General features: G+C 47.4%; 1 protein-coding gene across 1 annotated transcript in view; it reads left to right on the top strand.

The window, feature by feature from the left end:
• SNTG2 (syntrophin gamma 2) overlaps positions 1-24,842 on the top strand; it is a 124,043-nt gene that overhangs the window by 46,896 nt on the left and 52,305 nt on the right. The window contains exons 5-8 of the mRNA XM_081576295.1: positions 16,573-16,616; positions 16,728-16,769; positions 19,775-19,862; positions 21,842-21,933. Coding sequence (XP_081432421.1) covers positions 16,573-16,616; positions 16,728-16,769; positions 19,775-19,862; positions 21,842-21,933 — 266 coding nt within the window. The remainder of the gene's footprint in view (positions 1-16,572; positions 16,617-16,727; positions 16,770-19,774; positions 19,863-21,841; positions 21,934-24,842) is intronic.

Raw genomic sequence — 24,842 nt, 5'->3', positions numbered from 1 at the left:
GAGAAGGGGCAAAAAAAATCTAACACTTGTATTTTGTCTCCTCCTGCTGCTTAAGAGAGAGAGAAGCGTCTGCCACTTGCAGCCTATCTCCTCCGTTCGGAGACCCCTGGCCTTCCTGCCTGTTACCCTCTCAGGGGTAAGATTCAAATCAGAAAAAGACTACTTAGTTCAGAAAGAGCATCTCCCTTCTCTACGGAGGTGTGAATAGGCCGAGGAGGCCTGCAGGGTGACAGGATCACCTCCTCCGTGTCTGGGGGCCCCCCCGGGTCCGGTCCCCTAGGCAGGGCACACATGTGCAGACACGACTCTCCCGGAAGGGAGGCCCTGCTCTCCAGCTCCAGGAAGCGTCGCAAGCATCTCAGGCCCAGCGAGTCTCCCAAGCAGGTCCTCACCCGCCTCCTGCACTTCCGGGCCCTGCATCCCGCCCACCCGGGCCTCCTCTCCATCCCCACATCCTGCCCCGGCCAGGCTGGGGAGCAGCTCCACAGCACCCCAGGGCACCCCTTCATCTGCTGTGGCCATCCCACCCACGGGCTCCTCTCTTCACAGTGGTGTTCACACCCTGCACTCCTGAATTAAATGCTCAGTGAGCTGAGCTCTTGGGGGCCCAGGAGTCTCACCAAGTTCACATGTTCAGGGTTTGGCTTGGGACACGTGCGTCTTTCAGGCAGGGGGACCCTTGGCTGAGCTGCCACATGTGTTGGTGTGAGGAGGGTCCTTAGTGTGCGGGACCCCAGGGTCTGGGAAGTTGTCCACACGTGTGAGGCGGGTGCACATGACGCTGATGACCCGATAACCTGCACCCCAGCCAGCAGCCCACCGAGTTAGGGTTTCTCCTGGGGGTGAGACCCTCGGGGCAGGGCTGGGGACCCTCCCTCAGGGCTGCACCTGGCTTGGTCCCCTCCCTGAGGAGGCAGGCTCACGGTCACCCCAGAGGAGACCGGGAGCTGGAGGGCTTCTCTCCCACTTTCACATGAGGACCAGAGGGGTCCGCAGCTTGACGACCGCCTGGCGTTGCATCTAGGGATTGGGCGGCTGGAAACCATTACGTTCAGTTCAGTTCAGTCACTCAGTCGTGTCCAACTCCCTGCGACCCCATGGACTACGGCGCACCAGGCCTCCCTGTCCATCACCAACTCCCGGAGCTTACCCAGACTCACGTCCATAGAGTCGGTGATGCCGTCCAACCATCTCACCCTCTGTCGTCCCCTTCTCCTCCCACCCTCACTTTCAGAGTCTTTTCAGGTGAGTCAGTTCTTCACATCAGGTGGCCAAAGCATTGGAGTTTCAGAGATCAGAGCAGAACATAAAACCGTTTATTCAGTTATTCATCTGCAGACCGCCTCACCTGCTCTCGATGACCATCTTGTATGGATCAGACACTTCTGGGCATTCCGAGCAGACACCGCCCGTGTACACTTGTGTCCAGTGGGAGAAAACTGGCCGTCAGTGAACAGATCATAATACACATTCAGACAGTGACCCCTGCCGTGAAGAAAATTAAACGACGTTGGGGCGTGCTGAGCAGCGGACAGAGCATCCCTGCTGTTCCAATGTGGTCAGCGGAAATCTTTCCGTGGGTGACGCTTAAGCAAATATTTGAATCAGTGTGAGGTGTGAGCAGGCCCTGCCAGGCGGCATCCCAGACTCAGAAAGGACGCATGATGAAGGGTTGATGGGCCCGTTTGCTCAGGAACAGGGAAAGCCAGAGGGAGAGGGCAGCTGGGGAGGAGACGAGGGGCGGGAGGCTAGGGCAGGGCCTCGGCGTCTCATCCTGGAGAGGGACTTGGGTCTTGTGTACAAGTAAAGGGTGAAGGGGCCAAGAGGGGTCGTTTGGGACTGTCCAAAGCAGGGTCAAAAGATCTGTTTTACCTTAAAAAACCGCTCGAGTTGCTGTCTGGAGAATTTCCAGAACCGGGGCAACATTGGGGCACCAGCCTTGGCACTGGAGGGAAAAGCGCAGGGAGATCGTGCGCCTGGTTGTGGCTTCACTGTCCTTGCCACAGGGTCCCCTCAGTGGGGATGGGGGCTTCCCACGATGGCCGGACAACGGTCCTGGGCACACAGTTGTCACCAGGCACTCAGACACTTTGTTGTCGCCTTTTGCCTTCTGGAGCCACGGCCTCAGGATCTGTTGAACGGAGCTCGGGGGCACTGCTGAGCCTCCTGGGGTGTGAGGTCCCCCGAGGCCTTGTGAACTGTTTGTCTCCAGCGCGTTCACCTGTGTTTGGTGTCTCACTTCCATGACATGCTGCTGTCAGACAAGATTGGGAATGAGCTTCTTTCCACACCTGTGAGATTGCATTAATTGATTTGGCTGACTTAGTGTGAAGCTTTCTCTTCCGCTTGGTCCTTGCATCCCCTCTGGTTCTGTCTCCTCCATCTACATGTCAGCTCCTGCCTCGGCGTTCCTTCTGAGGTCGCGTGCCCCCCGCCCCCCGAGGAGTCCACGTACATACGCGCTCCAGGCTTCAGGAAGCAGGTGACCTCTTCAGGGAACGCCGCTGTTCACGGCCCATCCCGGTGGTGTCCATGGTCAAACCTCGTAAAGTGAAGAGAATGTTTGTTTTTAAAAGCGTATCATTGACCTTCCAGTACTTCCTTGGTGGCTCAGATGGTAAAGCATCTACCTGCAATGCAGGAGACCCGGGTTCGATCCCTGGGTCGGGAAGATCCCCTGGAGAAGGCCATGGCAGCCCACTCCAGTACTCTTGCCTGGAAAATCCCATGGATGGAGGAGCCTGGTGGGCTACAGTCCAGGGGGTCGCAGAGAGTCGGACACGACTGAGTGACTTCACTTTACTGACCTTCCAGCCCTTTGGTCCGCAGTGGCTCTGACGGTGGTTCAGCCCAGTTTGTGGGCTCCTTGGGAGGGGAGCACATCGCCTTGGTGACAACCCCCCAGGGCCTGGGCGGGTCCGTGTTCAGGACCCAGGACAGAGCCAGTGCTCCCTGGACTGACTGCTTCACGGGCGGGACCCCGGAGAAGCCCCGGTAGCGGGCACTGGATGGCAGCATGCAGGTCACCAGGCAGAGCCACTCGGAGCCTGGTAGGACGCTGGCAGGGGGTCAGGTGGGGGGTGTAGAGCATGTGGGGGAGCTGCTGCGATGCTAGGACCCGGCACATCTGCCCAGCCGCCCACCACCCTCCCCACCCTGTCCCCAGGGGCTTCTCCCCATGGGAGCCCAGAGCGCTGGGCCTCCAGGTCCCCCGCCGAGTCCCCCCCTCCACAGCAGCCATCTGCTGCAAAAAGACAGTCACAGGCAGGGCAGGGGCTTCCCCGGCAGGCAGCCACCTCAGCGCTCTCGCCTGCAGCCACAGCGGCTGGGCTGGGTGCACGTCGTGCAGACTGTTTACTTAAAACTCTCTGCTGCGTGGATCTGAGCGGGCGTCCCTACTGAGCCTGCTGGCCGCAGGGCTCCACGCATCCTGTATGTCCTCTAAGGGCAGAACCTCAGTACAGCTCTTCAGACTGTGTCATCTTTATTTTCTAAGTTGGTGGAGTTTTCTCCCATTTTGAGCCAAGAGTATGTGATAGGAGGCTGGACAAGGACTTCCCCGCCCCTCCCCCCAAGCACCCCGTCTCTCAGCACCTCTGGGTCAGGGTCTCTGTCTCCCCACTTCTGCTCATGTTGCAGCAGCACCACTCAGGGTGCTGGTGACCTCCGTACCGAAGGGCAGCCTTCCTGGATGAGTTATCTTAACCCTAAATTACCAGAGGAAAAGCTCATCTGGATCGCCTTAGATGCACGCGCCAGCACTCTTGTCTGCTCACAACGTGTGAAATTCAGGTGGTCTCAAATGGCTAGAGTCGGCTTAGGTCATTCTTCACTGAGAGCAAGAGGGAGCTGACACCTCAGACCCGGTGGTAAATTCCAGAACAGGATGCTGTGGTCCATAAATAGTGGAACCCGCCAGCGGTGAGGTGGGACCACATGGCAGGACGCTCTGGTCACTCGGGTCTGTGAAGGGCACTTTCTCCTTCTCCGACTCTGGGTCATGGGACCACGGCTGGAGTAACCAGTGCCGGCAATTCTGGGCTTTATAGTGAAGACCAAAGAGGTTTCACAACAAAGGAGCTGATGGATCACATACGTCTTTGCAGTAAGTGTGGAGGTATGCATAATGTTTTCTGATAGTTTACCCCTCTGATCTGAAGTGATGCTTGTGTGGCGGAAGGCTGCCTCCTCCTGGAGGGACACCGGGTGTCTGCTTGTCTGCGGAGCCAGGATTCTTCCGGGTTATTTCAGGCCGGTCTGCGTCCGCACAAGGCGCACAGCACACCCATGTAAACATGGGGGTGGGTCAGTGCTCCCCAGACTCTTGCTTTTGAATCTGAGTATCCTGTACCATCTTTCAGCATAAACAGCCCACCACCATGCTGTGGTGAAGGGTGAACCTGTCTCGGGAAGCAGAGCTTCTCGGGAGTTGAGGGTGGGCAGGGGCCCAGCCGGGGTCGCGTCAACCGCAGGCCTGTGGCTGCAGCACCGTGGCCCCTGCTGCCGGTGGCCGTGCCCACGCATGACTGGTCCTAGGCTTAAGGACTCGGCGCCTGGGAGGGACGGTGAAGTGGGTCTGAGACACGAGAAACACTGGGTTTCCCTCATTATCAACCTAGATTCACGGTGCAGTTAATACTAAGATTTTTTAAGGAAATATTATCATTTTCTAATATTCCCCAGAACTTTATGTGAGTGAATATTTAACATGTCTGAATCTTACTAATTAATTTGCAGAAAGAACAAATTATTTCTGTTATAACACAACTGTATTGCAAAGATTAAATTTGCATAACTAACCTCACATAACACTAGTGATAGCAATTAATTTGACTTAAAAAGGCAAGTATAACAGAAATATAGAATATCTCCTTGTAGCTAGCTTGCATGTTTGAATATTTATGTGGATTAAAATATTTTTTCCTCTATTTCCATTTTACATCCTGACATAATGACAGGGTTACCAGAGAAATAAGCTGGAGCTACTTTCAACTGAAATCCACTAACCTGTCTTAATCTGACCAAAAAGTTTATTTATTTAGGAACATTAATTAAAATTTTAAATTAAAATCAAACTTCCATGATACTGTTTATCATCCATTTTACCACTTTCCCTGGTGGCTCAGTCAGTAAAGAATCCACCTGCAATGCAGAATATGTGGGTTTGATTCCTGGGTCGGGAAGATCCCCTGGAGAAGGAAATGGCTACCCACTCCAGGAGTCTTGCCTGGAAAATCCCATGGACAGAAGAGCCTGGTGGTCTACAGTCCGTGGGGTCGCAAGAGTCAGATACAGCTTAGCGACTAAACCACCGCCACCAGTTTGTTTTGTAGGACTAGAAGTGTCCTTCAAAGGGACAACACTTCAAAGATTTAATTGGAAAGTTTTTTAAATTGGCTTTTTTAAATGATGGAGGCAGAGAGAGAGAGAGAGAAAGATAGGGAGACAGAGAGATAGAGAGAGAGAGAGACAGAGGTCTCCATCAGTAGGTCTCACCTAATGGGTAATGGAGGTTTTCTGGGCAAAGTCTCAGTGTAAATAGTAACTTCATTAGTTACCTAAAATATCATTGTGTTTAGTAGTATGCAGATTGTGTTTTATTTTCAACAAAATTTAGTATAGTTAATGACTAGAACTAATATTAACAATTGACATTAAATATTTTTCTGGGATTTAAAAAATGCCACTGTCAATTGGAGCAGAAGATGGCGGAGGAATAGGACGGGGAGACCACTCTCTCCTCCACAAATTTATCGAAAGAACATCTGAACGCTGACCAAACTTCACAAAACTACTTCTGAAGGCTGGCTGAGGACGTCAGGCTTTCACAAAAACTGCGCATTATCTTCAAAAGAGGTAGGAGAAATTATAAAAGATAAAAAGAGAGACAAAAGAGTTAGGGACGGAGACCCGTCCCGGGGAGGGAGTCGTAAAAGAGGAGGAATTTCCAAGCACCAGGAAACCCTCTCACCGGCGGGTGTGGGGGAGGATTTTTTATCTCGGAGGGCAACGTAACTGGGAGGAAAAAATAAATAAAATCGACAGATTACGTGCCTAAAGCAACTCCCAGCAAAGAACCCCAGACGCTCGCATCATCCGCCACCAGCAAGTGGGGGCTGAACGGAGAGGAGCGGGCGGCATTGCCTAGGGTAAGGACCGGGCCCGAGTGCCCCGAGGGCAATCTGAGGGAGCTAACGTGAGATAGTAACCTAAACTGTGGGACAGCGAGAGAGAGAACTATCCCGCGAAAAGCCCAACTCTAAGGCACTGCCGGCCCGCTCACAGAACAAAGGACTGAGCGATACCAGAGGAGAGCTAGCCGGCTGCGGACCGCGCCATCCCCCCGCCGGACACAGCGGGCAGGCGGGGCCCGCCAGAGCCGGAAAGGGGCAAACTCGGCTCCAGAGAGGGCACCCCCTACCAAACTGCAAACAGGCTCCCAGTTTTTTAAGCAAAGACTGCCTGAGATCCCGGAGGGTCGACAGCAGCCGGGAGGGTCGCAGCCAGAGACCAGCTCCCCAGAACCGACACAAAGCACACCGGAGCCGGGCGCGCCCGTAAACCGAGGCGGGGACCAGGGAGGTGATAAGCCGCACCGCCCCAACAGGGGACAGCGCCCTCGCCAAACTCCTGGCCGCCTGGGCAGCTCCGACCGGGAACGGCACAAGCCGCGGGCAAAATCGAGTCTGCGCCTTTGTGGAGTAACCGGGAGCCTGAACCTGAGCGGCTTAGTCCTGGGAAGTGCACGCAGCTCAGGGCCCGCTCCCCGGCCGAGTAACCTGAAGCCTGAGCAGGGTAGACGGGGAAAGCACACACGCCGTGAGCGGGGGCGAACCCAGTGCGGCCGAGACACTGCGAGCTTACCACACACACGCCAGAATTGCAGTGTTCCTTCCTCCCCACAGCACGATTGAACAAGCGAACCTAAAGAGATCACCTCCACCGCTTTGTTGCAGGGCGGAAATTAGATACTGAAGAGATCTCCAAACAGAAGCCAAATAAACAGAGGGAAGTGCTTTGGAAGGGACAGGCCAACAGATTAAGATCCCTGTAGCTAATACCGACTGCATTAAAAAGGACCTACAGATCTTGAAAAGTATAAGCAGGAATAAGGATCTATCTAAAACTGAGCAGATCCCACACTGCTCACAACAGCTCCAGAGAAAGTCCGGGATATATATATTTTTTACTATTATTATTTTTTTTTAATTTTTTTTAATTTTTTTTTTAATTAAAAAAAAAATTTTTTTTCTCTTCTTTCTTTTTTCTTCAAGTCCTCTATTACACCTTTAACTTTCATTTTCATAACCCACTATTAACTTGCAAAAAAAAAAAAACAACCCTATTTTTGAAGCAAACTACATACATATATCTTATACCTTTTGTGTTTTTTTTTTTTAATGTTTTTTTCCTGTTCTACATTTTTTTACTGTTTCTTTTTTTACTGTTTTACTGTTTTTTTTTCTTTTTACACTGTTCCCTTTTTTCTTTTTTTTTTTTTTTTTTAGATTGTAAGTTTTATAAGAGTCTAACCTCTACTCTAGATTTTTAATCTGTGTTTTACATATTTGATATCAACTTTGTACATTTAAGAACCCAATCTTTAGGACCCATTTTTACTCAGGAGTGTGATCACTGGCCTGATCACTCTCTCCCCCTTTTGATGCTCTTTCTTCTCCCCCAGGGAACCTCTATCTCCCACCCTCCTCCTTCTCTTCTCAACCCAATTCTGTGAATCTCTGAGGGTGTTCTGGGTACTGGAGAACACTTCAGGAACAGGATACTGCCCAGATCTCTCTCTCCTCTCTTAATTCCTCCCTTTCTACTCATGCTCACCTCTGTTACCTTCCTCCCCCCTCTCTATGTATCTCTGTGAATCACTCTGAGGGTTCCAAACTGTGGAAAGCACAGAGGGAAGTGCTTACTGGCTAGATTGCTCTCTCCACATTTGAATTCCCCTCTTCCCCTCCTGGTCACTACAACCCACCCCCCCCCACCTCATCTCTCCATGTAACTCAGTGAACCTTTCTGGGTATCCCTCACTGTGGAGAATCTTTTCACCATTAACCTAAAAGTTTTATTATTGAGGCTGTATGGAAGGAGAAGTCTTGAGGCTACTGCAAGAATAAGACTGAAAGCCAGGGGAAACATTAATTAATAAGAGACCATCCAATAGCCTCCATAAATTCACTGAAACCAAGCTCCACCCAAGAGATAATAAGTTCCAGAGCAAGACATACCACGCAAATTCTCCAGCAACGCAGGAACATAGACCTGAGCATCAATATACAGGCTGCCCAGAGGCACACCAAATCCATAGACATCTCAAAAATTAATACTGGTCACTCCATTACACTCAAGAGAGCAGAAATCCAGCTCCACCCACCAGAACACCGACACAAGCTCCCCCAACCAGGAAACCTTGACAAGCCACCTGTCCAACCCCAACCGCAGTGAGGAACCTCCACAACAAAGAGGAACTTCATACTACCAGAATACAGAAGGGCCACGCCTAACACAGCAATCTAAACAAGATGAAAAGGCAGAGAAATACTCAGCAAGTAAAGGAAAATGAGAAATGCCCACAAAGCCAAACAAAAGAGGAGGAGATAGGGAATCTATCCGAAAAAGAATTTAGAATAAGGATAATAAAAATGATCCAAAATCTTGAAAGCAAAATGGAGTTACAGATAAATAGCCTGGAGACAAAGATTGAGAAGATGCAAGAAATGTTTATCAAGGACTTAGAAGAAATAAAAAGGAATCAATATAGAATGAATAATGAAATAAAGGAGATAAAAGACACTCTGGAGGGAACCAACAGTAGAATAACGGAGGCAGAAGATAGGATAAGTGAGGTAGAAGATAGAATGATGGAAATAAACGAAGCAGAGAGGAAAAAAGAAAAAAGAATCAAAAGAAATGAGGAAAACCTCCGGGACCTCTGGGACAATATGAAACGCCCCAACATTCGAATCATAGGAGTCCCAGAAGAAGAAGATAAAAGGAAAGGCCATGAAAAAATACTCGAGGAGATAATAGTTGAGAATTTCCCTAAATTGAGGAAAGAAATAGTCACAGAAGTCCAAGAAACCCAGAGAGTTCCAAACAGGATAAACCCAAGGCGAAACACCCCAAGACACATATTAATCAAATTAACAAAGATCAAACACAAAGAACAAATATTAAAAGCAGCAAGGGAAAAACAACAAATAACACACAAGGGGATCCCCATAAGGATAACAGCTGATCTTTCAATAGAAACCCTTCAGGCTAGAAGGGAATGGCAGGACATACTTAAAGTAATGAAAGAGAATAATCTACAACCCAGATTACTGTTCCCAGCAAGGATCTCATTCAGATATGAAGGAGAATTCAAAAGCTTTACAGACAAGCAAGAGCTGAGGGAATTCAGCACCACCAAACCAGCTCTCCAGCAAATGCTAAAGGATCTTCTCTAAACAGGAAACACAGAAAGGATGTTTCAACACGAACTCAAAACAACAAAGTAAATGGCAACGGGATCATACTTATCAATAATTACCTTAAATGTAAATGGGTTGAATGCCCCAACCAAAAGGCAAAGGGTTGCTGAATGGATACAAAAACAAGACCCCTATATATGCTGTCTACAAGAGACCCACCTCAAAACTAGGGACACACACAGGCTGAAAGTGAAAGGATGGAAAAACATATTCCATGCAAACGGAGACCAAAAGAAAGCAGGAGTCGCAATACTCATTTCAGATAAAATAGACTTTAAAATAAAGGATGTGAAAAGGGACAAAGAAGGACACTACATAAAGATCAAAGGATCAATTCAAGAAGAAGACGTAACAATCATAAATATATATGCACCCAACATAGGAGCACCACAATATATAAGGCATATACTAACAAGTATGAAAGGGGAAATTAACAATAACACAATAATAGTGGGAGACTTTAATACTCCACTCACGCATATGGATAGATCAACTAAACAGAAAATTAACAAGGAAACACAAACTTTAAATGATACAATAGACAAATTAGATTTAATTGATATTTACAGGAGTTTCCACCCCAAAACAATCAATTTTACCTTTTTCTCAAGTGCACATGGAACTTTCTCCAGGATAGATCACATCCTGGGCCATAAATCTAGCCTTGGTAAATTCAAAAAAATTGAAATCATCCCAGCCATCTTCTCTGACCACAATGCAGTAAGATTAGACCTCAATTACAGGAAAAAAACTATTAAAAGTTCCAACATATGGAGGCTAAACAACACGCTTCTGAATAACCAACAAATCACAGAAGAAATCAAAAAAGAAATAAAATTATGCATAGAAACGAATGAAAATGAAAACACAACAACCCAAAACCTATGGGACACTGTAAAAGCAATACTAAGGGGAAGGTTCATAGCAATACAGGCGTACCTCAAGAAACAAGAAAAAAATCAAATAAATCAACTAACTCTACACCTAAAGCAACTAGAGAAGGAAGAAATGAAAAACCCCAGGGTCAGTAGAAGGAAAGAAATCTTAAAAATTAGGGCAGAAATAAATGCAAAAGAAACAAAAGAGACCATAGCAAAAATCAACAAAACTAAAAGCTGGTTTTTCGAGAAGATAAACAAAATTGATAAGCCATTAGCCAGACTCATCAAGAAACAAAGGGAGAAGAATCAGATCAACAAAATTAGAAATGAAAATGGAGAGATCACAACAGATTCCACAGAAATACAAAGGATCATAAGAGACTACTACCAACAGCTATATGCCAATAAAATGGACAACTTGGAAGAAATGGACAAATTCTTAGAAAAGTATAACTTTCCAAAACTGAACCAGGAAGAAATAGAAGATCTTAACAGACCCATCACAAGCACGGAAATCGAAAGTGTAATCAGAAATCTTCCAGCAAACAAAAGCCCAGGACCAGACGGCTTCACAGCGGAATTCTACCAAAAATTTAGAGAAGAGCTAACACCTATCCTGCTCAAACTCTTCCAGAAAATTGCAGAAGATGGTAAACTTCCAAACTCATTCTATGAGGCCACCATCACCCTAATTCCAAAACTAGACAAAGATGTCACAAAAAAGGAAAACTACAGGCCAATATCACTGATGAACATAGATGCAAAAATCCTTAATAAAATTCTAGCAAACAGAATCCAACATCATATTAAAAAGATCATACATCATGACCAAGTGGGCTTTATCCCAGGAATGCAAGGTTTTTTTAACATCCGCAAATCAATCAATGTAATACACCACATTAACAAATTGAAAGAAAAAAACCATATGGTTATCTCAATAGATGCAGAAAAAGCCTTTGACAAAATTCAGCATCCATTTATGATTAAAACCCTCCAGAAAGCAGGAATAGAAGGAACATATCTCAACATAATAAAAGCTATATATGACAAACCCACAGCAAACATTATCCTCAATGGTGAAAAATTGAAAGCATTTCCCCTAAAGTCAGGAACAAGGCAAGGATGCCCACTTTCACCACTACTATTCAACATAGTTTTGGAAGTTTTGGCCACAGCAATCAGAGCTGAAAAAGAAATAAAAGGAATACAGATAGGAAAAGAAGAAGTAAAACTCTCACTGTTTGCAGATGACATGATCCTCTACATAGAAAACCCTAAAGACTCTACTAGAAAATTACTAGAGTTGATCAATGAATATAGTAAAGTTGCAGGATATAAAATTAACACACAGAAATCCCTTGCATTCCTATACTCCAATCATGAGAAAACAGAAAGAGAAATTAAGGAAACAATACCATTCACCATTGCATCAAAAAGAATAAAATACTTAGGAATATATCTACCTAAAGAAACAAAAGACTTATATATAGAAAACTATAAAACACTGATGAAAGAAATCAAAGAGGACACAAACAGATGGAGAAATATACCGTGTTCATGGATTGGAAGAATTAATATAGTGAAAATGAGTATTCTACCCAAAGCAATCTACAGATTCAATGCAATCCCTATCAAGCTACCAATGGTATTTTTCACAGAACTAGAACAAATCATCTCACAATTTGTATGGAAATATAAGAAACCTCGAATAGCCAAAGCAATCTTGAGGAAGAAGAATGGAACTGGAGGAATCAACCTGCCTGACTTCAGACTCTACTACAAAGCCACAGTCATCAAGACAGTATGGTACTGGCACAAAGATAGAAATATAGATCAATGGAACAAAATAGAAAGCCCAGAGATAAACCCACGCACATATGGACACCTTATCTTCGACAAAGGAGGCAAGAATATACAATGGAGAAAAGACAACCTCTTTAACAAGTGGTGCTGGGAAAACTGGTCAACCACTTGTAAAAGAATGAAACTAGAACACTTCCTAACACCGTACACAAAAATAAACTCAAAATGGATTAAAGATCTAAACGTAAGACCAGAAACAATAAAACTCCTAGAGGAAAACATAGGCAAAACACTCTCCGACATAAATCACAGCAGGATCCTCCATGACCCACCTCCCAGAATATTGGAAATAAAAGCAAAAATAAACAAATGGGACCTAATTAAAATTAAAAGCTTTTGCACAACAAAGGAAACTATAAACAAGGTGAAAAGACAGCCTTCAGAATGGGAGAAAATAATAGCAAATGAAGCAACAGACAAACAATTAATCTCAAAAATATACAAGCAACTTCTGCAGCTGAATTCCCGAAAAATAAATGACCCAATCAAAAAATGGGCCAAAGAACTAAACAGACATTTCTCCAAAGAAGACATACAGATGGCTAACAAACACATGAAAAGATGCTCAACATCACTCATTATTAGAGAAATGCAAATCAAAACCACAATGAGGTATCATTTCACACCAGTCAGAATGGCTGCTATCCAAAAGTCTACAAGCAATAAATGCTGGAGAGGGTGTGGAGAAAAGGGAACCCTCTTACACTGTTGGTGGGAATGCAAACTAGTACAGCCACTATGGAGAACAGTGTGGAGATTCCTTAAAAAACTGGGAATAGAACTGCCATATGACCCAGCAATCCCACTGCTGGGCATATACACCGAGGAAACCAGAATTGAAAGAGACGCGTGTACCCCAATGTTCATCGCAGCACTGTTTACAATAGCCAGGACATGGAAGCAACCTAGATGTCCATCAGCAGACGAATGGATAAGGAAGCTGTGGTACATATACACAATGGAATATTACTCAGCCATTAAAAAAAATACATTTGAACCGGTTCTACTGAGATGGATGAAACTGGAGCCCATTATACAGAGTGAAGTAAGCCAGAAAGAAAAACAACAATACAGTATACTAATGCATATATATGGAATCTGAAAGATGGTAACGATAACCCTATATGCGGGACAGAATGAGAGACACAGATGCATGGAACAATTTTATGGACTCTGAGGGAGAAGGTGAGGGTGGGCCGTTCTGGGAGAATGGCATTGAGACATGTGTATTGTCATATGTGAAACAGAGCACCATTCCATGTTCGATGCATGTGACAAGGGCTCGGGGCCGGGGCAGTGGGATGATCCAGAGGGATGGGAGGGGGAGGGAGGTGGGTGGGGGGTTCGGGAAGGGGAACACATGCAAACCCATGGCTGATTCTTGTCAATGTATGGCAAAAACTATTACAATATTGTAAAGTAATTAGCCCCCAAGTAAAATAAATAAATTTATAAAAAAAAAAAAAAAAAAAAAAAAAAAAAGAATGAAACTAGAACACTTCCTAACACCGTACACAAAAATAAACTCAAAATGGATTAAAGATCTAAACGTAAGACCAGAAACAATAAAACTCCTAGAGGAAAACATAGGCAAAACACTCTCCGACATAAATCACAGCAGGATCCTCCATGACCCACCTCCCAGAATATTGGAAATAAAAGCAAAAATAAACAAATGGGACCTAATTAAAATTAAAAGCTTTTGCACAACAAAGGAAACTATAAACAAGGTGAAAAGACAGCCTTCAGAATGGGAGAAAATAATAGCAAATGAAGCAACAGACAAACAATTAATCTCAAAAATATACAAGCAACTTCTGCAGCTGAATTCCCGAAAAATAAATGACCCAATCAAAAAATGGGCCAAAGAACTAAACAGACATTTCTCCAAAGAAGACATACAGATGGCTAACAAACACATGAAAAGATGCTCAACATCACTCATTATTAGAGAAATGCAAATCAAAACCACAATGAGGTATCATTTCACACCAGTCAGAATGGCTGCTATCCAAAAGTCTACAAGCAATAAATGCTGGAGAGGGTGTGGAGAAAAGGGAACCCTCTTACACTGTTGGTGGGAATGCAAACTAGTACAGCCACTATGGAGAACAGTGTGGAGATTCCTTAAAAAACTGGGAATAGAACTGCCATATGACCCAGCAATCCCACTGCTGGGCATATACACCGAGGAAACCAGAATTGAAAGAGACGCGTGTACCCCAATGTTCATCGCAGCACTGTTTACAATAGCCAGGACATGGAAGCAACCTAGATGTCCATCAGCAGATGAATGGATAAGGAAGCTGTGGTACATATACACAATGGAATATTACTCAGCCATTAAAAAAAATACATTTGAACCGGTTCTACTGAGATGGATGAAACTGGAGCCCATTATACAGAGTGAAGTAAGCCAGAAAGAAAAACAACAATACAGTATACTAATGCATATATATGGAATCTGAAAGATGGTAACGATAACCCTATACGCGGGACAGAATGAGAGACACAGATGCATGGAACAATTTTATGGACTCTGAGGGAGAAGGTGAGGGTGGGTCGTTCTGGGAGAATGGCATTGAGACATGTGTATTGTCATATGTGAAACAGAGCACCATCCCATGTTCGATGCATGTGACAAGGGCTCGGGGCCGGGGCAGTGGGATGATCCAGAGGGATGGGAGGGGGAGGGAGGTGGGTGGGGGGTTCGGGAAGGGGAACACATGTAAACCCATGGCTGATTCTTGTCAATGTATGGCAAAAACTATTACAATATTGTAAAGTAATTAGCCCCCAAGTAAAATAAATAAATTTATAAAAAAAAAAAAAAAAATGCCACTGTTAAAAGAATAGCTTATTACTTGGTTTTCAGTATTTAACCAAAGACATGAAGTAAAACAAATCTAGATGAAGGCAAACGGTACCTGTGAAAATGTGCTCTGTGTGGGCCTCAGCCCGCCACTCACCTGTGTTGTGGCTGCTCCAGCCTTCTTGGTTCTTACGCCTGCGGCAGTGACCCTGAGGGGACTTTGAAAACACAGAGGTTCTCTACTGACAGGACCTGGAAATTACACAGCAGACCCGGTCACACGGCGAGACCAAGGTCGCTGGCAGAGAGGGTGGGGGCCTGGGGTCCTGTTTCACTGAGGTGGGGGGGTTTGGGTTTCCAGGGATCCCTCTTTGTTGGTGAATTTAAACACAAGAGCAGGAATTTAAAGCCCAGGAAGAGCAAAAACAAGTGGCCCAAATGATCAGTTACTGAAACCAACCCGGATCTCTAAACATCGGAGCCGGCGAGGACTGAGGGTCGGGGGTTCCTGGCTCTGTCTGGCGTGTGGACGACAGCGTGTTGCTACGAGCTGGGCCCCTCAGGGCGGGTCCCTGGGTGAGCAGAGCCAAAGTCAGGCAGCTGTCAGGGTTTACACTGCAAAATGCTTTACATTTGGTGCAAATTGGTTCAGTCTTGTTAAAAGGAGGTTTCTTTCTTCCCCTATGATAATAGAAAAATTAAGTGGAAATATGCTGTAGAGATTGTACTCAAATTGTAAAATGCAAAGGTTTTTTTTCCTTTTCCCTTTAATATTCTGGGCACATTCCCTTTAATTAAAACAGTATGTGTAAATGTGTTCCCAGGAAAGATGGGGAAATCCTAAGGGACTTCTAGAATTCCTATTTTATTGTCTGTGTCAACTTAATGGAAAATGGGGATCAGACTTTCCACATGTGTAATGAAATCCTTCTTTTGTGCTTCTCATTAAACAAGCCTCTGTGTTTGGAAAGTAACTCTCTTAATGTGCTTAAAATCAGCTGAGTGTGTAGCTGCATTGGAAGGGTTGGTGCTGTGCTGCTGCATTTTCCCATACCCGTGTACACACATGCACACGTGCATGCACACAGACACATGTGCTCACACCACGTCCACACATGCATGCGTGTGCACGGATACAGTCACCTGTGCACACATGCACACATTCACCCACACAGACTCCCACATGCACACACAGCCACATGCATGCATGCAGTCCACACGTGTGCACACACTCATACTCAATGTGCATACCTGTGCACACATGTACAGACTCCTCCACATGCATGTCCACATGCGTGCACACGCATGCACACACAGATACCCACACTCACACATGTACCCATATGCACACATGCATACATTCACCCACACAGGCTCCCACGTCCACGTGCATGCACACACCCATGTGCACACACTCACACACCTGCACACACTGTACCAGTTGCTGCGGACTCTGCTTCAGCTGCCACCACAAGGAGCACGATGTCTCTGAGTCTCTCTTAACACTGTTGCCCCTTTTACGACTCTGCAGCCGACCAGACAGGGATGTTGTTCGTAGGGGATGCCCTGCTCCAGGTCAGTATCTTGAACTTCAGTCCTTAGCTCTGTTGCATGTTAGTTCCTGTTAGTTCTGAACTGAGACTCATCAGTTATTATCCTCAAAATTCTTAATTTGTCTCTTTTCAGGTTAACGGCATTAATGTAGAAAGTGCAACCCACGAAGAAGTGGTAAGTGTGTGATTTTTTTTTTTTACGGATATTGTTCTTTTTCTTAGATACTCTCTTATTCTAATTATTTTGTTTCTGTATGTGCATTTCATGCGTGTGTTCATAGGGGCCTCTCAGATGCTGTAAAAAGTGGATTTGAAGATGGGGGCTGAAATTCAGGGAGTGGGGAGCCCTCCCGGGTGGCCCTCATGGAGCCTAGGAGGGTCCCTCCGGCTTTGCGTGCTCATCCTTGGAGGACATTCCGGGATGCTCCCCTCTGGTGCACATCTGGGATGCTGGCCCGTGGACTTGGGGGTCACAGGCTCCACCCCAGCACCTTTCCAGAGATGAACCTTGACCAAGGTCGGGTCAGGCTCCACAATGCAGCATATTAGTAGTTCATTACTAAGAGAATTCCTTTAACTCTCTCCAAGCATGGAGGTAAGATTTGTGGGTTGGATGGGACATGTAGTTTAAGGTTTAGGTTCAAATGGATGACATATAATTTACTTGCTAAACCTAGCATTTGTGTTATTTATCAATTTCTGCAAAAGCTTGCTTTCTTAAGGTGAGAATACACACAGGAATTCAAAGAGAGACAGTGCATAGCTAGGTAACTTTATCCCAGCCCTGGGGAGATGAAAAGCATTCATCCAAAAGAAAAGCTTTTGAGAAAAAGATGTGTAAACTTAATACACAGAGCTATTCCAATATTTGACTAATATAAATATACCTTTTGGACCAAATTATCAAATTATAAGTCCACAGTCTTATGTGATACAAAAGCCATGCTTGAATCAGCACAGCTAATGACATACACAATCTCAGCTTTTCAGGTTCATGAAGTTCATAAAAATATTAAATTTGTAGAAGACCTCATAAATCACATAGTTTCACACCCTCATTTTTCAGAGTCAATTCTAGATTCAATTAATACTAAAAGGAAAAAAGGCAGTTCTGCTCAACACAGAAGATCCACAGAATGAACTTCACCCTGCCCATTGTCTCCTGCTTTGGAAAAGCCTTACTACTTTAGGGTGACAAAAAGGCGTTGATGTCCCGCTTTTTACTGCACCCTGCGTCCCCATCCACATGGACACATAAAATTGTAGCAGACCTGGCAGAGAGGGAACTTTCCTTAATTTTATTGAGCAAATTCTAAGACCTCTCACCATTCGGAGAGGAAGGAAAATGGATGTTTGGGAAGTTGCGCAGTCTGACCTGCATGCAGAGGTTAGTGATGGCAGGGAGGTGGTCACTCTCCCACAGGGGGACCCCACGTGTCTGCCTTGGAGCCCCCACCTCAGACCTCAGCCTGACATCCAGTGAGGCCAGAGTAGGGTCCGTGCTTGGACTTGAAGGATCTCAGAATGAGAGATGGTGCAGAACTGCGTTTCTATGCAGCATGGTCAGGACTTTTTTTCAAAATCTCAAATGTTAAATTAACTTCTGCTATGATAGCCATTGATTAAAAAAAATGCCGTAATGAATAAAAAGGCGCTGACTCCTTTCGTGAGGCCTCCTTTTCAGGTTGAAATGGGTTCTTTTTTATACGCGTGTTAGTCACACACAGCTGCTTGGTTATCACTAGGGTCTCAGGCCAGATGCCGAGTCCTGTTGGTTTTGAACTCAAGAACCCTTAGAAATAAAGCCTTCCCTTGTGTTTAGAAAATGGTAGAAAGAGACTCCTCCGGGTTCCAAGCCGCAGCCCGGCCCTCACCCCTGAACCCCCGCTCACAGCATCTCGCGGGTGGTCACGCTGCTCACTCAGCAGATCAAAGCTGCGTTTGGTAGAAGGTGTCCTGCGGGAGCCGAGGCTGGTTGCTTGTTTCTCCAGGTGTGTGCTTGTGCGTGCGTGTGTGCGTGCACACGCATGTGCAGATCTGCATGACAGAAGCAGTGGGTGAACTTGACCCTGGAGACAGTCACAGATCTCAGGCTCTTACTGTTCAGGTGACACCCAGGTGTTCAGCGTAAAACTCCATGAGCTGAGGACCCGGCAGCTTCTGTGGTGGCCGAACCCCGCCCCCCCCCGTGTGACCCCCACCCTCGGAAACCCACACCCACAGGGCAGGGCGTTGCCCAGGGGTCCCTTCACTGCACTGCCGGTGACCCTGAGCTTTTATCAGAATCACCTGGGGCCACTTGTCCCAGGAGACACGTGTCAGCTGGGAGGGGCTGAGGTGGTGCGTTTCTGTCTCTGGGGTCTCGGGCGGGAACACTTAAGGCTCCTTATTTATGGGCTTTGTCTGCTGTGTCTGGATCGAGTTGGCCTCACTGATGGAAGTGAGGGCTTTCAAAGCTGTCTCCAGAGCTAAAGTGGGGAGCTGTCGGTCGCTGCAGGTGAAGGGCCCCAACCTGGGGGTGGGTGACCTTGTAGCCGAGCAGGGCGACGCGATGCCCTCAGTTTCTCCAAACTAAAGTGTTGTTTCAACTCTGGAGCTCTTGTGACAGCATCGCGGCTGAGCCGCGGGCGTGTGTGCCGGGGTCTGAGATTCGGCGACTGGAGCTTCGCCTGGGCTTCTCTCGTGACTTTGGTTTCGGGGTGGGGTGTGTCGAGTGTGCGGGGAGCCTGGCCTTGGACCCGGGCTGATGCGTGCACCTGTGTGTGGATGAGGCGCAGAGCCGTGTACCTGGGGACACACCGCATCCGTCTGTCCCCCCAGGGGAGGCTTGCGGAGCTTCCAGAGTCTCAGAGGCAATCGTGGACACTGGCTCCTCGAGAGACAGGCAAAGCTTGTGGTGGAAGTGTCAGCCGCTCAGTCGTGTCCGACCCTTTGCGACCCCAGGGACTGTAGCCCGCCAGGCTCCTCTGTCCATGGGACTCTCCAAGCAAGAATACTGGAGTGGCTTGCCATTTCCTCCTCCAGGAGATCTTCCCGACCCGGGGATAGAATTCAGGTCTCCTGCATTGCAGGCGTATTCTTTACCGTCCGAGCCACCAGGGAAGCCCTGGTGGGCATGCACGCTTTATTTCCGTGGTCCCTCTGTAGTGGTAAACTGGCTGTCCTTTGTCACACTGACAGGTGCATCTTCTGAAAAATGCTGGCGATGAGGTGACCGTCACTGTCGAGTATCTCAGGGAAGCACCATCGTTTCTGAAGCTCCCGTTAGGTAAGTGGAGGGGGCTCACGGGGGCTGCCAGCTTCCTCCTCACCTGTTATTTTTCCTGAGATGTCCTGCCGTGTAACACGCCTGCAGTCTCTTCAGAAGCAGGGATTCCCACGGTCAGGATGCTGTGTGCATCCCGTTATCCCAGAGAGAACAGACAGACAGGCTGCCCACACTTCTATTCTGGCGTAAAACCTCGGGTGGGATGGTAAGGACGTGAAAGAACACAGCCTCGCTCTTGGAGCTGCTCCTCGACGGCCTGGACGCATTGGTGTGAAGACCCGTGAGTTCATCCGATTGCCTCGAGCCCGTTAAAGCTCTGGCCGTGCAGTCTAGTGTTTGAAGGGAGACCGGGGTGATGGGGCACCTGCTTCACCCAAACTTGCCAGGGGCTTTGAGGGCGAGCCTGTAAACGCGTTCCTGACTTTTCAAGAAGAAAACCAAGATTGCAGAAGTAACTTGCACGATACCCACTTCCTCATCTGTGGGCTGGAGGTAATGACCAGTCACCACCACATCGGAGGCGTGTGTGTCGAAGGAGTAATTGCAGCATCGTTGCTGGGCTTTCAGCTCCGTCCTCCGCGACATGGACGCTGGTGACACGTGAGGGACCCGTGCGCATCCTGCTCCCCCGCAGGGGCACGCTGGTGCTTGCAGACCCGTCTGTGGGATGGGGGTGAGGGCGGTGTGGGGCCCCCACTGGAATCCCCTTGGCTCCGGCTGGTGCCTGTCACTCGGGGACTTTACCCTGTAGAGTCAGGTTTTGTCACCTTCCAGGAAAGTGAGAAATCTGGATTTTAATTCATTGTCTTGGTTTTGATTAAACAAACCCATGTACCAGTCAGACGTGGCTTCCCAGCTGGTCTGGAGTTTTTGCCTAATACCACTTATCCCTCAGTAGTTGGCTTTTAATGGCTAATGTTGGCCTCGAAGCTCTTCAAGCTAAAGGAAAACGAAGTACCCATGATCCAGGCAGGCACCAGCTCTGACCCTCGCCGACCCGCCGGGGCCCTTCCCGTCGCGTCTGGGAACAGGAAAGGCGGGGTCCCTGGCTTTCTCCCGAGATCGCCCACTGGGTTGGGAGAAGCAGGGGGTGAGCCTGACTGGTGGCTCCTGGGCCCTGGGGCCACTGGCACGCGGTCTGGCATCTGGTGGGGGTCCAGACACGTGGTCGGGGCTGACGTGGCCCGAGGTGTCTACCCCGGTGTCCACGCGCCGTGAGCGCTGGTCTCAGGCGGGGGTGGGGGCGGAGCCAGCGCTGTGCCCCCTCCTGCCCCCTGACCACGCAGGCCATGGAGACTGGGCGGTGTGGGACGTGCGGGGACAGGCCTGTGGGCTGGAGGGACATGGGGACTCTTTTCCGTCCCTGCGCTTGCTGAGAGCGGACAGAGGGCTCGAGGTGGATGTTGACTTGGCCGCTCCGTCCACCCGGGTCTGCACTCCAGGCCCAGCCGTGGCTCCGTGCTGAGTCCAGAGCTGCTTCCTCTTTTTACAAATACCACTTTCCTTGAACTCACCTGGTTTGCCTTCCTAGTTTTCACTAAAGCAACTTGCAGTGAAAGATAATCAGAACGTGTCACACAAATAATATCAAAGTTATCATCAGAAAGTCAAGAAAAACTTAGGAAATTAGCATCGTTATCCTAGCGGTGGGGAGTGCAGGTTCCTGAAGCCGTGGGGGCTGGGGATCAGCCGGGGGAGGCTACTGTCTCCCTGGACCTGGGGAAAGGCTGACCCTGCCTGCCCCCTGCCGCGCTTCCTGCAGGACACGGACGGACGGCCGTGTGGCGAGGTGAGGCCCACGCTGGCTCTGCAGCCCAGGGGCCAGTCTGTTTTCTTCCAGACCCGGGGACGGCACACACAGCTTAGGGTTCTAAGTTCATCCTTGTTCACGTCCAGCTTCCCCCAGGCACCCGGGCTTGTCGGGGACCTGCAGGTGACCCCTGGAGCCCCGTCTACAGCACAGTCTGTCTTGTTCACAGGGTCGCCGGGACCACCCAGCGAGCCGGGCAGTGGGGCCTCCTCGCCGCTCTTCGACAGCGGTTTGCATCTGAACAGAGCCTCCAGCAACACGGTAAGCTCGCGTCTCCCGTCTCCTGTTTAAGCAGACTGTGTGTGGTTCCTGAGCCGTTCTTGGTGTTACCTCGTGTGTGTGACAGCTTTCCTGTGTTCTCCGTGGAGCCAAACTATTAACCGCTCTCCGCCCGGGCGCTGCTTCACCCCGCCCCTCCGTGGGCAGGAGTCTGCTCAGGGCTTCACCCCCGGCTCCATGTCCTCTCCCAGGCCCGGGGACGGCTCACACTGCTTAGGGTTCTAAGTTCATCCTTGTTCACGTCCAGATCCCGGCCGAATCTTTATAACAAGTGGAGTCTCGGTCACACCAACGGCCTTATCAGGTCGCCCACCCGGACGTGAGCCTGAACCTTGTCGGGCCCATCCACACCCTCGCTCTGCCCTGGCCCCCGTGTTGGTTGGTCAGTGTTTTCTTTACAGAGGAAACACAGAGGGCTTACTTATTCCTGGATGACTTGATTGTCCAAAACTTTTCCTTTTTCCTGAGAAATAACTGGTCTTTCACCAGAAGTGCTTGGAGCTTGGGTGCTGACCTGGGCCTCTGAGAGGCTCAGGGAGCCGGTGCGCCTGTGGCGGATGAATAAAGAGCTAAAATTAAAGAACAAAGGATTTATGACGATGAATACCTGAATTTCTAAGTTAAAACTTTCAGAAGCTTAATGCAAAAGACTAGGGTCATTGCAAAGAACTGAATGGGAAAGATTGAGGGCAGGAGGAGAAGGGGATGACAGAGGATGAGATGGTTGGATGGCATCACTGACTCAATGGACATGGGTTTGAGTAAGCTCCAGGAGCTGGTGATGGACAGGGAGGCCTGGTGTGCTGCAGTCCATGGGGTCACAAAGAGTCAGACACGACTGAGCAACTGAACTGAACTGAACTGAATGACTCAGAAGTGTACAGGAGCAGTATATTGAAGTACAAAATAGAAACAGAATTTTGCAGAAATTATAAGGAAACAGATAAGCAGCTAATAAATAGTAGTTGCAAATGAAAAGCAGATGTAAAAAAAAAGTAATTAAAATAAAATACATTTTAAAACGTTAAACAAACACGCAAGTTAGACAATGACATGAATCTGCTAAATGGAAGGAAGGCTGGTATCCCCAGCAGAGATGATAAATGAGTGAATGATAGAATGATATTTAACCGTTTAATTAAAACATAAGGCACGTGCTGAGAAGTATACAACTTGGAAATAACATCTCAATAAATGTTACAGTACCATGGTCAGAATATAGCACATCACCAGAATCTCAGGCTACCTCCCCCTCAAAAAATTACCATTGCCTCAATTGCTGTAGATTCATTTTATCTGTATTTGAGCTTCATGTAGAGTCCTACTCTCCTCTCTGACTTTGTTGCTGAAAATCGATCTTAAAATCCACCAGCGAAAACATAGGTCACTTACAAAGAATGACAGTTCCATTAACAATGCATTTCTCAACAGTGACAGTGGGAGCTACAAAGCAGCCCAATAAATAATATTTTCAAAACTGTGGAGGCAAGAACCATCACTCTTGATCTGTCTTTGCGTTCCTTGCAAAAGCATATTTCCAGAACAAGTAAAAATAAAGACTTGTAATAGGAAGGGGATCTGAAAGAGTCTATCACTAACAGGCTTTCACTAGCAGAATTTCTAAAGGCCACATTTCAGGAAGGAGAACCCAAGTGATCCCAGAAGTGTGTGGAGATTAGAGGAGGGAAGTCTGTGGAAAGGAACGCGGCCACTTGAGTTAGGTGGGCAGGTGCCAGCCCCGGCGTGGGCTTGCGCAGAAGGTCTGCTTTTCTCGCGTGCAGCTCAGGAGTCACTTTCCGCTTGGTGATTTCTGGGTTGTGTTTTCCCACGAACCATTTCTGCTCCCGACAGTCTTGGCCCAGGAAGTGAGGCACCTCTGCTCACGTTAGTGCCTCGGCTTGACGGGTCGTAGGGTCACGTCAGGGCGCTGTGTCATCTCTGAAGCCCCCAGGCCTGTGTAAAGATACCATGTTTTTCTAAACATAGTATTTGCACACTCCTCTCTTACTTTCATCATGCACTTAGGTGGTTTATTGACCTGTGTCTTGAGTAGATTCTGGTAGCTGTTAAGACTTCACTTGTCTTCCAAACAACCTCCCAATGAAGAGTCTAAGAATCAGGCCCTGTTTTTACTCCACCATTCATGTTTCATGAGATGTTTTTAATCTTATCATCATCATCATAATTTCTCATCACTGTTGTGATAATGCTGTATGATGATTCTAATAATGATTTCAATTAGAAGAATATGACACTAATCTGCTGTCACGTATGTTGCTCTGCTTTTAAATTATTGTATAACTGTAACAGTTTAAAATGTATATGACAATTTAGATACTCAGCTGTCTTCACGAAATGAATTAATTTCATTAAAATAACAAAGTGGACATTTCCACTCAAAATATATCAAATTCAAATAGAAAAATTATTTACATATTTTTATGGCATGCAGAGACCATACAGTACAGCACTGCTGTTTCATTCCTGAGATGTATATCTTAATTAGGTGCAGAAAAATATTTGACAGTGAACCTTCTCCCTCAATAATAATTAATATTTGATGTCTAATAGAGCCTTTAAGAGATGGTCTTTGGAGAGAAAGCAAAGTATTTTAGTGAGAAACACACTTGATTGAGGTAAAGCACTTCTGTAGACTCTGTGAACATTGGTGCAAACCTGCCTGTCTTCACAAGTTACTTGACTAAGATGCGCTTGTCACTGGTCCCCGTGACCTGGTGACCTGGTGACCTGTCAGTAGCCAGCTCACCAGAGACACACAGAGCCTGCTGCCATGTGAGGTTTCCGGGGTGTCTTGTCCTCATGCACCTGTGCTGCCGGGGGTCACGCAGGGCGGTCCGGCTGTCCAGGAAGGGCTGGGCCCCTGAGAGTCA

This window comes from Giraffa tippelskirchi, chromosome 1, assembly GCF_054371585.1.
Source record: "Giraffa tippelskirchi isolate mGirTip1 chromosome 1, T2T-mGirTip1v1.2.pri, whole genome shotgun sequence".
Taxonomy (NCBI): domain Eukaryota; kingdom Metazoa; phylum Chordata; class Mammalia; order Artiodactyla; family Giraffidae; genus Giraffa; species Giraffa tippelskirchi.
The sequence above is the reverse complement of the archived record's forward strand: the minus strand, read 5'-3'. Positions and strand labels throughout refer to the sequence as shown.